Source organism: Terrapene carolina, unplaced genomic scaffold, assembly GCF_002925995.2.
Source record: "Terrapene carolina triunguis isolate 2854851 unplaced genomic scaffold, T_m_triunguis-2.0 Scaffold110, whole genome shotgun sequence".
NCBI lineage: Eukaryota > Metazoa > Chordata > Testudines > Emydidae > Terrapene > Terrapene triunguis.
This window is the reverse complement of record NW_020664461.1, coordinates 6,549,581-6,562,685: the sequence shown is the minus strand read 5'-3', so window position 1 is coordinate 6,562,685 and position 13,105 is coordinate 6,549,581. Positions and strand designations below refer to the sequence as shown.

The following is a 13,105-nucleotide window of genomic DNA, read 5'->3' as shown; positions in this document are numbered from 1 at the left end:
GCTCTGACCCCGCCCCTCTTCCCCGGCCCTGGGGACGGGGTGCGTGGCTCTGACCCTGCCCCTCTTCCCCGGCTCTGGGAACATGGTGTGCGGCTCCGACCCTTCCCCTCTGCACCAGAGGTCAAGGGGGGACCTGTCTGGGGGGTGATCCCACTGTTCTTCCTTCTGTGTTTATTCTGCTGTGGCCCATTGACTGTCACCCCCTCCCACATGCACACATGTCCTTTCCATGATCCCATGCCCTGCACAGCCCAGGGAGTCTCCTTTGCTGTGGCTGAGGCTGGGGGCTGGGCGCAGCCAGGCCTGGTGCCTCACACCCTGGAGATGTTACCTGTGGTGCTGATTTCCCTCCTCTCCTCGTCCCAGGCCCCTCCTCCCCCAGGTCTCTCCACGCAGAGCCCCTCACGGACACTATCGTCAAACTCACCTGGCAGGCCCCTGAGTATCCCAACGGGGGTGTCAGTAAGTACATTGTGGAGCTGCAGCAGCTGGGTGGGGCCAGTGAGCCACAGTGGGTTGACACGGACAGCGGTGGGGAGACCACGAAGACCATCCCGGGCCTCAACGCCAGCACATGCTACCAGTTCCGGGTCCGAGCGAACTCCCATGTGCCTGGGGAGTGGAGTGAGCCTGTGAAGGCGGAGACCCTGGGGGACGGTAAGTGGGTTATTTCAGAGACACACCAGGAAAGTGCTGAACTGAGTGGGGTATGCAGTCCCCCTTCATCCCGGCTGCTCTGCTGACCTACGTCTTGGACCCCACCCCAGCTGGAGGCCTGGCACCTGTATCCATTCCCTCCTCTCCCACACACAGCCATATTGCCAGGGCAGCCCCAGCCCAGCTGGCACCCCACACACACAGGCCCCTTGGGAGGCCCCTTTGGAGTCTTGGCTCTGTGTCCAGCCCTGCAAAAAGCCTAGTTAGTGGGTGATGTGCTATGCCCCAGAGTGTCACCAGTAACCACCTCTCCGCTGGTGTGTGACCCACTGAGCGGCTCGGGCACTGACCCCCACATCAGCTGCGAGCCCACAGGAGAGCTGCTCCCAGCAGCACTGCTGTGGTGTGTGGAGACAGCAAAGCTCCTGGGGCTGGAACATTGTCTTTGGCGTGGGGAGGCAGGGCCAAGCAGAAATGGGCACGAGAGAGAAACTGAAGGTGAAAAAGAGCAAGGAGGGGAGGGGAATGGGGCGAGAGAGGAGACGGGGGAAATAATAAGTCAGTGGGGCTGGGGGGCAGGGAAGGGCAGAGCCTGAAGGGGAGTAAAACGCCCTTTGCAGAACAACGTTCATTTCAATGCAGCATGGGGAACATGCAACACTTGTGCAAATCAGTGTATGTGTGGGTGCAAATAAGCTGCAGCTGTCAGGGCTGGGAACGTGCTGTCATGGCTCCAGTCGTGCAGTGTGATGCCTGGGGCAGGTGAACTGCAGAGCCCCGAAATGCCAGGGTCAGCTGCAGCCACTTCGCTGCATGGCCTTTGCTATTGGGCTGCAGGGCCGTACTCAGCCAAGGAGGAGAGGGGTTTTCCCAGTGCATGGAGCAGTGCAAAGAGCTGCGTTGGGCTGGAGCTGGTGCATCTGACACCTTGAGCTGGGCACAGCCATGAGCCCTCTGTTCCCCTCCCTCCCTGCAGGTACCTTGAGCGAGGTGCCCAGACTGAAAAGCCAGGACATGCAGCCCTCGGGAATAGACCAGCAGCTGCTCATGGCCATCATCGGCTCTGTGTCTGTCACCTGCCTCACCATCCTTTTTGCCCTCTTGGCACTTTTCCTTATCAAGAAGAATTTTTTTCACCGGCGCCGGACCTTCACCTACCAGTCTGGCTCAGTGAGTAATGCTGCCTCTGCCTCCTCAGACCCCCAGCCAGGCTCCCTGAGTCCCCCTGTGCCAGCCCGACCTCTAAACCTAGTGCACCACAGGCAGCGTGAAACATGCCTTGCACACACACCATCACCCCCAGCCCTGCTCAGACCACGGTGTTGGGTTCCTTGGGGGCCAGAAATCTTTAACTTCCCCCTTACCTGTTTGTCAGGGGGAAGAGACCATCCTGCAGTTCAACTCAGGGACCCTGACCCTGACCCGCCGGCCAAAGCCCCAGCCTGAGCCCCTCAGCTACCCCATCCTGGAGTGGGAGGACATCAAATTTGAGGATATGATTGGAGAGGGGAACTTCGGGCAGGTCATCAGGGCAATGATCAAAAAGGACGGCCTGAAAATGAATGCAGCCATCAAGATGCTGAAAGGTGAGCGAGCCTGCGCCTGCTTGGGGCCCAGGAGGGAGGGGTGAATGGCAAGGGGGTTAAGGACAACGTACACATCCTGGCAGGGATCCCTGCACCCTGAGCTGGGCCCCAGGGCCCAAGCTGGAGTTTGCTCCAGGTACTGGGACAGACGCAGCCACCAGAGCTCACAGGGCTGCCTGAAGGCCCCACATCTGGGCTCCGTGGGGCCCAAGTCCAAATCCGAGAAGTGTCCAATGCGTGTCCCCCAAACACTATCTGAATGGGAACAGCATGGACACCTGTGGGGGGGGGCGATGGTTTGTGCCCACCCGAGAGGATTTCTCAGGAGTGGGTGAGTGATGGGGGTTTGCACCCACCCAGGAGAGCACCTCAGGGGAGAGGGTTTCTGGTGGTTTGCACCCACGGGGGGTGGGGGGGCAGTGCTGAAGGTTTGTACCCATGGGGGGGGGGGGGATGGAGGTTTGCACCCACCCAGGAGGGTGCCACGGGGGATGGGAGCCAGTGCTGGTGGTTTGCGCCTGCCGGGGGTGCGGTGCCAGTCGCCTTGTTTTAAGAGTCACACCTGGCCGAGGGGTGGAGGAGGTACCTCAGGACTGCAGAGGGGGGTGGCTGTGGACAGGAGCCTCAGGCCTGGGACTGCAGAGGGGGGTGGCTGGGGACAGGAGGGTGTCTGTGGCCTGGGCCCCTGGACTGCAGCGTTTGTTCCTGGCTTGTTTCAGAGTTTGCCTCAGAGAACGACCACCGGGACTTTGCGGGGGAACTGGAGGTGCTGTGCAAACTGGGACACCACCCCAATATCATCAACCTGCTGGGGGCCTGTGAGAACAAAGGTGGGAGCCACCCCCCCCCCCCGCTGCTCTGGGTGGGCTGGGCCAGGCTTTTTTCCCTGCTGTTCCTGGGGTCCCTGCACTTCTCCCCATACCTGCTTCGCTGCCCTCTTCTGTGCTCTGGGCAAAGTCCTGCCCGCCCTACCCACTGCAGGATGTTGAAGGCCTGTCTCCCTCCTTTGTCCCTCAGGCTACCTGTACATTGCTATTGAGTATGCTCCCTATGGGAACCTGCTCGATTTCCTCCGGAAAAGCCGAGTCCTAGAGACTGACCCGGCCTTCGCGAAGGAGCATGGGACGGCATCTACCCTCACGTCCCAGCAGCTCCTCCAGTTTGCTTCCGATGTGGCCAAGGGAATGCAGTATCTAAGCGAGAAGCAGGTGTGTCCCCTCCCCTGCCCTGCCTGCTCTGAACACGTGCCAAGCTCTGCCAGGGCCAGCAGCCATGATAGCCATGTGGGTGCGTGTGCAGGAGCGTGGGAGGGGTGCCGGTGCCTGCACAGCTGTGTATCACAACCAGGAGCTGAGGCATCTGGCACCAGGCTCTCCCTGAAACACGCCAGCCATGGCCACCGCTCTGTGACCCAGCGACATGGAGCCCAGCCTGCCTGCGGTGAGGCAGCGTTACCACGTCCCAGCATGTCACTTGCCACCAACAAGACACAGAGCTGGGGCAAACTAGCCAACGAGTATAGGTCTCTCCCGCCCATCTGCGTTCTGATTGGCTGTGACGTGTTCTGCACGTGGGGCACGGGAATGGAGGAGCTGGCGCCATGGCACTGCCTGCTCCTGTCTCGGGAGAGCAGCTCTGCTGCTCAGTGGCTGGCCCGGCAGGGCACAGGTCTCCGGGGCAGCCAGCTGACCTACCCATGCTCTGACCCAGAATGCGGGGAGCCGGGCACCCCCCGAGCCCTGCTGAAGCATCCTCCCATGCTTAGCCGCCCCATGATGCCCCAGTGCTGGGTCTGAAAGGCCCCCAGTCTCCTCTTCCTAGGGCTGCCCCAAAGCCCAGCCAGTCCTAGGTGCAGCACTTTGACTTCCAGGGACTTGGAGCCACTGCTGCTGAGTCCAGGCTCCTTTCTGCTGCCTCCTGGCCAGGCTCCCTGAACCCACCAGCAGCTTGGCTGCCTGCCCTCTGCCCAGCCAGCTGGCACAGGGGAGACTCCCCAGGATCCAGGAGAGCTGATCAGGATCCACTGCAGCCATCAGCTTCCTCAGGAGCAGTAGCTGGGGCCCAGATGTGCCCAGGGATGAGGGCTGGACCAGAAGCAGAACAGCTTTGTCCCTCAGCATGTCCAAAGCGCCGAGGCTAGGGCCCGCCGGCACCTTCCCGTTCCCAGCTGCAGAGTCCCAGAGGGTGAATGCTGCATCGCCCCCACCCCCACACACCTGTCACCAAAGCTGGTCCCTGTTCTACGTCCCAGGGCTGGGAGTAACAGGAGGCTGTGCCGAGCTGGGGCCTGCCAGCTTGTCTCCAGGAGGGGCCACACAGGCCCAGCCCTCACTCACCACGGCTGTCTCAGTTCATTCACAGGGACCTGGCAGCCAGGAACATTCTGGTGGGGGAGAACCTGGCTTCCAAGATCGCCGACTTTGGCCTTTCCCGAGGGGAGGAGGTCTATGTGAAGAAAACCATGGTGAGTCCAGCGTGAGGGGCTCTCCACTGCGCCCTTGGCAGACCTAGGTTGCAATGCCCCAACCCAGCAGCTCTAGGGACAATTACTGTAATTGCCCCTCTCCTAGTACAAGATCTCTTCTGTCCCACAGCATGGCCGTGAACCCCCCTCTACCCATGGCTCCCGCTGCCTGGATTGGGGGCAGCTGTTCCCTACCCCGGCTTTCCCCACTCAGTGGTGGGTGACACCTGAATCATAGAATCATAGAATATCAGGGTTGGAAGGGACCTCAGAAGGTCTGGGTTTAGCAGGCCAGTGCTCAAACCACTGAGCTATCCCTCCCCCCTGGTTGGGTTAGGAGTGGCTGTTTCCTAGCCCCCCTTTCCATGACTGGGGGGGGGGATTTCCCCACTACCCTGCTCATTACCGTGGGTCTTTTTCCCCAGGGCCGCCTGCCAGTTCGCTGGATGGCCATCGAGTCACTGAACTACAGCGTGTATACCACCAAGAGTGACGTGTGAGTCCTGCCCCCGGTCTGTGGGGTAGATATGTCTATGGGGTTAGCCCTCTGCCAATGCAGAAGGGGGTTAGCCGACCCTCCCTGCTGACACCGGAGGTGCTACTGCTCCTACACCTTCCCCGTGCCTTGTTCACAGCCTCTAGCCCATCCCCCCGCTCAGCCCAGGCTCGCTGTGCTCAGAGCCAGGGATTCCTGTTACAGCGGGGCCCCGTTGCGCTGGCCTTGCTCAGCCCCAGCAGGACACAGTCCTAGCTCTGAAGAGCTTGTCCCCATTTCCAGTGCCTCCATCTTCCCAGCCCCCTGCCCTGGTGCAGTCCCAGCCCCTCCCATTCCTGTCCCAGAGTGAACCCCGCAGACAGATATGCTGGAACTGGGCGAGGGGGCCCGGGAGGGAGGCACTGCTGGAGACCCAAGCGCTGTCTCTCTTTCAGGTGGTCCTTTGGGGTGCTGTTGTGGGAGATTGTCAGCCTGGGTAAGTACCGGCCCAGGTGGCTCATCCTGGGTTGATCCGTTCTACCTGTGGGTCCTGCAGGCATGGCACAGGTGTGCCCAGCTGGTCTGGCCCTCCCTCCCTCCCATTGCTCTGGCAGGGAGCTCTTGGCTCATGTCAGAAATGTTGTCCGAGTGAGGCAGTGAGTAACGTGAACCTGCCTCATTGAGCGCTGCCCAGCGGAGGGTGCCATGGCACGGCAGTGCCAGCCAGGAGGGTCCCTCAGATCCAAGCACCCACTGGGGCAAGGGAGTAACTCACATGCCGAGGAGCTGGCATAGGGTCTCCGCTGAGCTGCCTCCTCTGGGCCTTGGCGCGTGAGTCATAGCGTAGACGTGCTCTGAGTGCTCCAGGAGCCCAGCTGCAGCACTGTCCTGGAGACACTCACGACAGCCACGGACGGGCTTTCCCACTGCTTTAGAGCCACTCCCTCAAGAGGCGGGCGCTGGGTCACCATCGACCTCGTGGCGTCTACACCTGGGCTTAGGTCAGCGTAATGACGTCTCTCGATGTGTGGCTGCCCCGCCATAGTGTCTGAGCGCCGCACCGTCTGGGGCAGATTTATCCCCATGGTACAGATGGGGACAGAGGCACGGACCCTGGCTCTCAGTACAGCCAATGGCTACATGCCTTGGAGGATCTGTGCCAGAGAGACCAGGTGACTTGCCCACGGTCATGCAGGGAGCTGTCATGGAGCAGGAACATGAACCTGAGTCCTGGGCTAGAGCTCTAACCCCTGAGCCAGCCTGTCCCGAGTCAGGCCAGTCCCGACAGTAATCCAGTGTTGAACATGTTCCCAGTGCTGTGGGTTCTGAGTCTGTGGGCACCCGCGACAGCACCCTAGGACTGGCCCAGCCCCTGCCATGGCCCCAGCGGGCACTGCCTGTCCAGGTCTCTTCAGGGAACACACAACCCACCAGCAACAAATGCCTTCCAAAGTGATGGAGCTGAAAGGAGCGTTACAGGGAGACACCTGTGGGCAGCGCAGGGAGGCGGGGGGAGAGCCCACCCCTTGAGGGAGGTGGCTGGTTCAGCCTCAGCCACAATCTGGCTGGTGTGGGTCTGAGTGTGGCTGGAGCCTGGGCAGCTCTGGTTTTGTATGGCAGAGTCTGCACGAGGTGGTGTGTGGAGTGGGACCTGCAAACTGAAATAGTCACAAGCGTGAAATGCCTGCAAGCTGCATGGAAACTTTTAAATTCACCATAACAGAAGCTCAAACTCTATGTATACCCCAAATAAAAAAACACAGTAAGAGGACCAAAAAAATGCCACCATCGGTAAACAACAGAATAATAGAGGCGATTAGAGGCATACTTTAAAAATTGGAAGTCAAACCGGCAAGTGTATATGTATAATTAGGCAGGCCAAAAACAAATATGAAGAGCAACTAGCAAAAACTAACTGCAATTTTTTTTAAAGTACACCAGAAGCAGGAAGCCTGCCGAACAGTTATTGGGCCACTGGACAAGTGAGGTGCTAAAGGAGCACTTAAGGAAGACAAGGCCGTTGCTGAGAAGATAGATAAATTCTTTGCATTGATCTTCACAGCAGAGAATGTGAGGGAGATTCCCACACCTGAGCCATTCTTTTTAGGTGACAAATCTGAGGAACTGTCCCAGATTGAGGCATTGATAGAGAAAGTTTTGGAACAAATGATAAATTAAACAATGAGAAGTCACTAAGACCAGATGATATTCATCCAAGAGTTCTGAAGGAAGGAACTCAGATATGAAACTGCAGAACTAATAACTGTGATATGTAACCAATCGCTTAAATCAGCTTCTGCACCAGATGACTGGAGGGCAGCTAATGGAATGCAGATTTTTTAAAAAGGCTCCAAAGGCGATCCTGGCAATTACAGGCCCATAAGCCTAACTTCAGTATCAGGCAAATTGGTTGAAACTATAGTAAAGAACAGAATTATCAGACAGCTAGATGAGCACGATATGTTGGGGAAGAGTCAACATGGCTTTTGTAAATGGAAATCATGCCTCACCAATCTATTAGAATTGTTTGAGAGAGTCAGCAAACATGTGGACAAGGGTGATCAGTGGATACAATGGACTTGGATTTCAGAAGGCCTCTGGCAAAGTCCCTCACCAAAGACTCTTAAGGAAATTAAGCAGTTGAAGGTCCTCTCATGGATCAGTAAATGGTTAAAAGACAGGAAACAAAGGGTAGGAATAAATAGTCAGTTTTCAGACTGGAAAGAGGTAAAAGGTGGGGTCTCCCAAGGATCTGTACTGGGACCAGTGCTGTTCAACATATTCATAAATGATCTGGAAAAAGGGGTAGAGAGTGAGGTGGCAAAGTTTGCAGATGATACTAAATTACTCAGGATAGCTAAGTCTGAAGCATACTGCGAAGAATTACAAAGAGATCACACAAAACTGGGTGACTGGACAACAAAATGGCAGATGACATTCAATATTGATAAATGCAAAGTAATGCACACTGGAAAACATAATCCCAACTATACATATAAAATGATGGGGTCTAAGTTAGGTGTTACCACTCAAGAAAGAGATCATGGAGTCATTGTGGATCATTCTCTGAAAATATCTGCTCAATGTGCAATGTTAGGAACCACTAGGAAAGGGATAGATGGTTGCCCCATCTAAAAAAAAAAGATGTGTTAGAATTGGAAAAAGTACAGAGAAGGGCAACAAAAATGATCAGGAGTATGGAACAGCTTCCCTATGAGGCGAGATTAAAAAGACTGCGACTGTTAGACTTGGAAAAGAGACGACTAAGGGAGGATATGATAGAAGTCTATAAAATCATGGCTGGTGTGGAGACAGTGAATAAGGAACACAAGAACCAGGGGTCACTCAATGAAATTACTAGGCTGCAGGTTTAAAACAATGATAAGGAAGTACTACTTCACACAACACATAGTAAACCTGTGGATATTGTAGAGGCCAAAAGTATAATTGAGTTAAAAAAAAAATTAGATACGTTCATGGAGGATGGGTCCATTAATGGCTATCAGCCAAGATGGTCTGGGACACAACCACATGCTCTGGAAGCCTCTAAACCTCTGACTGCCAGATGCTGGAATTGGACAACAGGGGATGGATTACTCGATCAGTTGTCCTATTCTGTTCATTCCCTCTGAAGAACCCGGCATTGGCCACTGTTGGATGACAGGATACTGGGCTGGATGGACCATTGGTCTGACCCAGTCTGGCTGTTCTTATGTCCTTATGAGTGTGTGTGCTGTGCTCTGCCCCCAGGAGGAACTCCTTACTGCGGGATGACGTGTGCTGAGCTCTACGAGAAACTGCCACAGGGATATCGTATGGAGAAGCCCCGCAATTGTGATGATGAGGTGTAAGTGGGATCTGGCTGCCCCAGTCTGTCCTGGCTGGGCCTGGTGAGACCAGGAAAACAGGCTTGGCCTTGGCTGTGGCCATGGGGCACCAGCCACACACAGGAACCAGGGCCTCTTTGCACGGCCTCTGTGTTTGTTTGGTGTCTTGGGGGACGGACTACGTCACATGATGTCATCCCTGTGCACTAGGAACAGGAAAGCTGGCAGCCTCCCCACCCATGACCCACGGTAGGGCAGCCTGCTGGGCTCCCGTGCCTTCGTCCCTCCTACTGCAACTTGCTTATGCCTCAGCTACTTGTCACCTTCCCTGCCAGTGCTTCCTCCACCCCCATGTCCTGTCTGCCCTGACACAGGCCCTGCTGTGCCCTCTCTCCTAGGTATGAGCTGATGAAGCAGTGCTGGCGAGACCGCCCCTACGAGCGCCCGCCCTTCGCTCAGATCTCCATGCAACTTATCCGGATGCTGGAGGCCAGGAAGGTAGTCTGCTTGTGCCCCAGCGGGGCTGGCTGCAGCTCTATCCCTCCCTCAGCACTGTACTCAGGCCCTGGGGCAGGGCTGCACCCAAGGGGGAGGCAAGGTCCCATCACAGTAACTGCCACTCCAGGGCTCTAATGAGCTTTTCCAGCGGCCAGGACCAGCTGGATTGCAGAGCTGCTGTAGCTCCTTTCCCTGGCCATGCCCCGTGTTGGCAGCTGCTGGGCGATGATGTAAATCTGACTGTGCCACACGGGAACTGCCCTGATGCTGGGGAAATCCTAGGGGCTTTGCAGCCTCTCTCCTCAGAAGGGCACCGGGGAGCAGGGCTCTGAGCCCTGCCACATGCCTAGGACTCATCTCCAAGCCAGAGCCCAGGAAGCTTTGCAGGGGGACAGTCACAGCTGGACTAGGCGCGTAGCGTGGGGACAGCCCTGTTCTGGAGGGACATGCTGTGGGGACAGTCCCGCTCTGCCCAGTGCCCCGTCCTGCCTGGCATTGGCAGGGAACACCGGCTCTAATCCCTGTTCTGAACCTCACCGAGCGAAGCCGCAGCCCAGACCCAGACTGCAAGGGGCTCTGGGGTGAACACTGCCCCCTCCTGGCTAAGAGAGGAGCCGCTCCCAGCCTTAGCTCAGGCCAAGGGGCATAAAGCCAAACCCCACTCACAAGGTGTTCAGCCCCTACCTACGTTCACTTAGACCTGGGGAATCACCCAGACAGCGCTCGGAGCAGGCCAGGGTCCTGATACCAGGACCAGGGAGTGCTGAGCAGGATGCTCTAACCAAGCCCCAGGCCTGACACTGTCTCTCCCCATCCAGGCCTATGTGAACATGGCCTTATTCGAGAACTTCACGTACGCCGGCATCGACGCCACAGCGGAGGAGGCCTGAGGGCGAGTGGAGCACAGCGCCGGGAGCCCTGTAAATAACACACCCCTACTTGCCGCACTTGGACGCCAGGGGAGGGACATGGCCTCTGCCCCGTGTGGGGCATGCTGTAAATGGCCTGCTCCAGCGTGGGGAGTGGAGACGAGGAACTGCCCTTTGTCCTGGAGCAGGAACTTGCCTGGGGGCAGTTTCTGGCTAACATGATACCCCCATATTCTGCAGCCAGATTCCTGGCTGAACGGCAGCTTCTGCCCCCCAGTCCGCTCAGGCAGGACTGCCCTGCGCTTGCTGCCCTCTCTGCTGGTCTCTGCAGTGCAGCTCTACACCAGTGGCAGGGCCAGGCTCTCCCTGTCTCATGCCCCTCCCCACTCTCCCAATCCTTGCTGCAGGCAGGCGCTGTGCCTGGCCGAGAACAGGGGCAGGGAGGCGTGTCTCCCCTTGAGCCCATGGACACTGGGGCCTTCTCTGAAGCTGGAGGATGTGATACCAGCCCCTTGCTGCCCTAAGAGAGGCACAAAGACTTGTCCTGGGTAAAGGACAGACTTGGAAACAGCCCCAAATGTAGAGCCCTCGTCCCCACCTCCAGCCCTGGTGTTTCGTGTGTGGCTGCTCAGCTTCCCTGCTGCCCGTGGGCTCTCGGAACTGACTCGCTGTGCAGCTGGACCTGGCCCGGCACCATGCGGCCAGCGTACTGGCACGCAGAGCTGTGCAAACATTGCTCCTGGATGCTGGAGACCCTCTGGGACAGGGCCGATCAGGGGAGTCCGAGAGGAAGGATTCCAGCGCTCGCCTTTGGAACACCATGGAGGAGTAAAATATTCCAGGCTTGGCCCCAGGCTCCTCTCTGACCTGCCAGAGACCAGTGGCTGCCACGACTTGTGCTTTACGGTTAATAAAGGAAGTCTAAGGGACAGGCTGGCTCAGGGGTTTGGGGAAGGGGCCGGGGCCTTTCCTCTCTCTCTCTTTCATAGAAACACAGATTGTAAGTCTAGAAAGGACACTTAGGCCTGGTCTACACTACGACTTTAATTCGGATTTAGCTGCGTTAATCCGAATTAACCCTTCACCCGTCCACACTACAGAGCCAGTTAATTCGAATTAAAGGGCACTTAAAATCGATTTCTGTACTCCACCTCGACGAGCGGAGTAGCGCCTAAATTGATTTTGTTAATTCGAATTAGGGTTAGTTTGGCCGCACACCACCGAATTACTGTGTTTAAATTAATGGGGTAGTGTGGCCGCACACCACCGAATTAATGTGGTTAAAAACCGAATTAAGGTGCTTAGTGTGGCCGCGCACAATCGAATTTATACAACCTGTTTCCCAAATTCGAATTATCTAAATTCGGATTAATCCCGTAGTGTAGACATACCCTTAGATCGTTTAATTTGACTTCCGCTAGGGGGCACTGGCTCCAAGCCAGCTCGGGGGGGGGAACTGGCTGGCTCAGGGAGCAGAGAATGGGATACTGGGTCTTGCACCACTGGTGCCTGTGTGTTCCCTGACCTGCCATGAGGACGTCAGTGTCCTGGGCTATCTCAGGAGCACCGAATTTGCCAGTTTCGAGCGTGGGCCTGTTGCCCCCAGAATCCTGGCTAGGGTATGGCTTATGCCTGTTTCTTCAGGGGCAAGCAAACTAATTAAAGATACCCTCCTTGCACGGGGATATTGGGCTATGCTGAGTAGCAATGGAATTCCCTCCTGAACTCTAAGGAGACAACTGGTGCTCTGGTACATGAGAATGGATTCCCCTGAGTTCAGCTTTCTGGTGAGTGCCCACATTGTTGCTAAGCGTCTAGTTTTCTTGCCCACGTCCAGTCCAGTTGTGGTATTTTCCTTCTGCATGGCTGGCAGTGCAAAAGCCAATTACAATGTATGATTTTCAAAAACACATTCTGCAGCATGTGCGTGCTCTGAGTGCATGCCCTGTGCTCAGAGTGTTCTGGGTGCGAGCAGCCAGGGAACCCAGAGCTGGGCTTGTGTGCTAGCTGGGCACGGGCTCTGGGTGGGGTCCAAGGCGGCGCAGAGGTGCAGCTGTATCCTGGTGCTCTGCACGGGCCCTCAGGCTCTGCTCTCTCTGTCGCGCTCTCTGGGAAGATGGTGTGGAGCACATGCCTGGCCTCACAGTCGCTAGGCTTGGCCTTAGGCGCCTGGTGGGAGCTCAGTAAGTTTGGAGCAAGCAGTTGCCTGGGGCTGGTGGCGCCTGTCTGAATAGCTGAATATCGCCATCTTGCTGAGCCTGTACAGGTGGTGGATACAGGACGTGTTGGGAGGGGATTTCTGTCCAGGCTGAGGTGACGTGAGGTGTGAAATCTCCAAGGGACTAAACCATGCAGCATTCCTCTATGAGCCAGAGCTTCCTTGCACCAGTGACATGCAGCAGCCTCGTCACCCTGTGTTGTCTTGAGTTGTTAATAAATGAATAGCTGAGAGGTGTGTGCAAGCATGCCCCTGACCGGTCTGGTGTGTGCAAAGAGCAGCTCACACAATGGGTGTGTAGGGGGCAGCTAGTCCCAGAGTGCACCCTAGAGGCAGGAGTCCCTCCCGGGTGCACCCCCTCCTTACCCACCATGCAGGGACTCGGTGTCTCACAGCAGGGTTGTTTTTCTTCCTATCCCGGCCTCCATTCTCTCCTGTAGCCGCAAGGGCAGGACGTGCTGCCTATCTGATAGGAACAGGCTCTATTGGTGCCATCACTGTCAGCGGCTGA

General features: G+C 56.8%; 1 protein-coding gene across 1 annotated transcript in view; it reads left to right on the top strand.

Annotated features, from left to right (window-relative positions):
- The window catches only part of TIE1 (tyrosine kinase with immunoglobulin like and EGF like domains 1), a 25,717-nt gene extending 14,418 nt beyond the window's left edge, over positions 1–11,299 (top strand). The window contains exons 9-18 of the mRNA XM_026651949.2: positions 1,634–1,827; positions 2,033–2,243; positions 2,963–3,073; positions 3,261–3,451; positions 4,594–4,707; positions 5,133–5,203; positions 5,638–5,678; positions 8,933–9,029; positions 9,408–9,507; positions 10,326–11,299. Of these exons, the coding sequence (XP_026507734.1) occupies positions 1,634–1,827; positions 2,033–2,243; positions 2,963–3,073; positions 3,261–3,451; positions 4,594–4,707; positions 5,133–5,203; positions 5,638–5,678; positions 8,933–9,029; positions 9,408–9,507; positions 10,326–10,397 (1,202 nt within the window). The 3' untranslated portion in view covers positions 10,398–11,299. The remainder of the gene's footprint in view (positions 1–1,633; positions 1,828–2,032; positions 2,244–2,962; positions 3,074–3,260; positions 3,452–4,593; positions 4,708–5,132; positions 5,204–5,637; positions 5,679–8,932; positions 9,030–9,407; positions 9,508–10,325) is intronic.
- Positions 11,300–13,105: the final 1,806 nt, after the last annotated feature.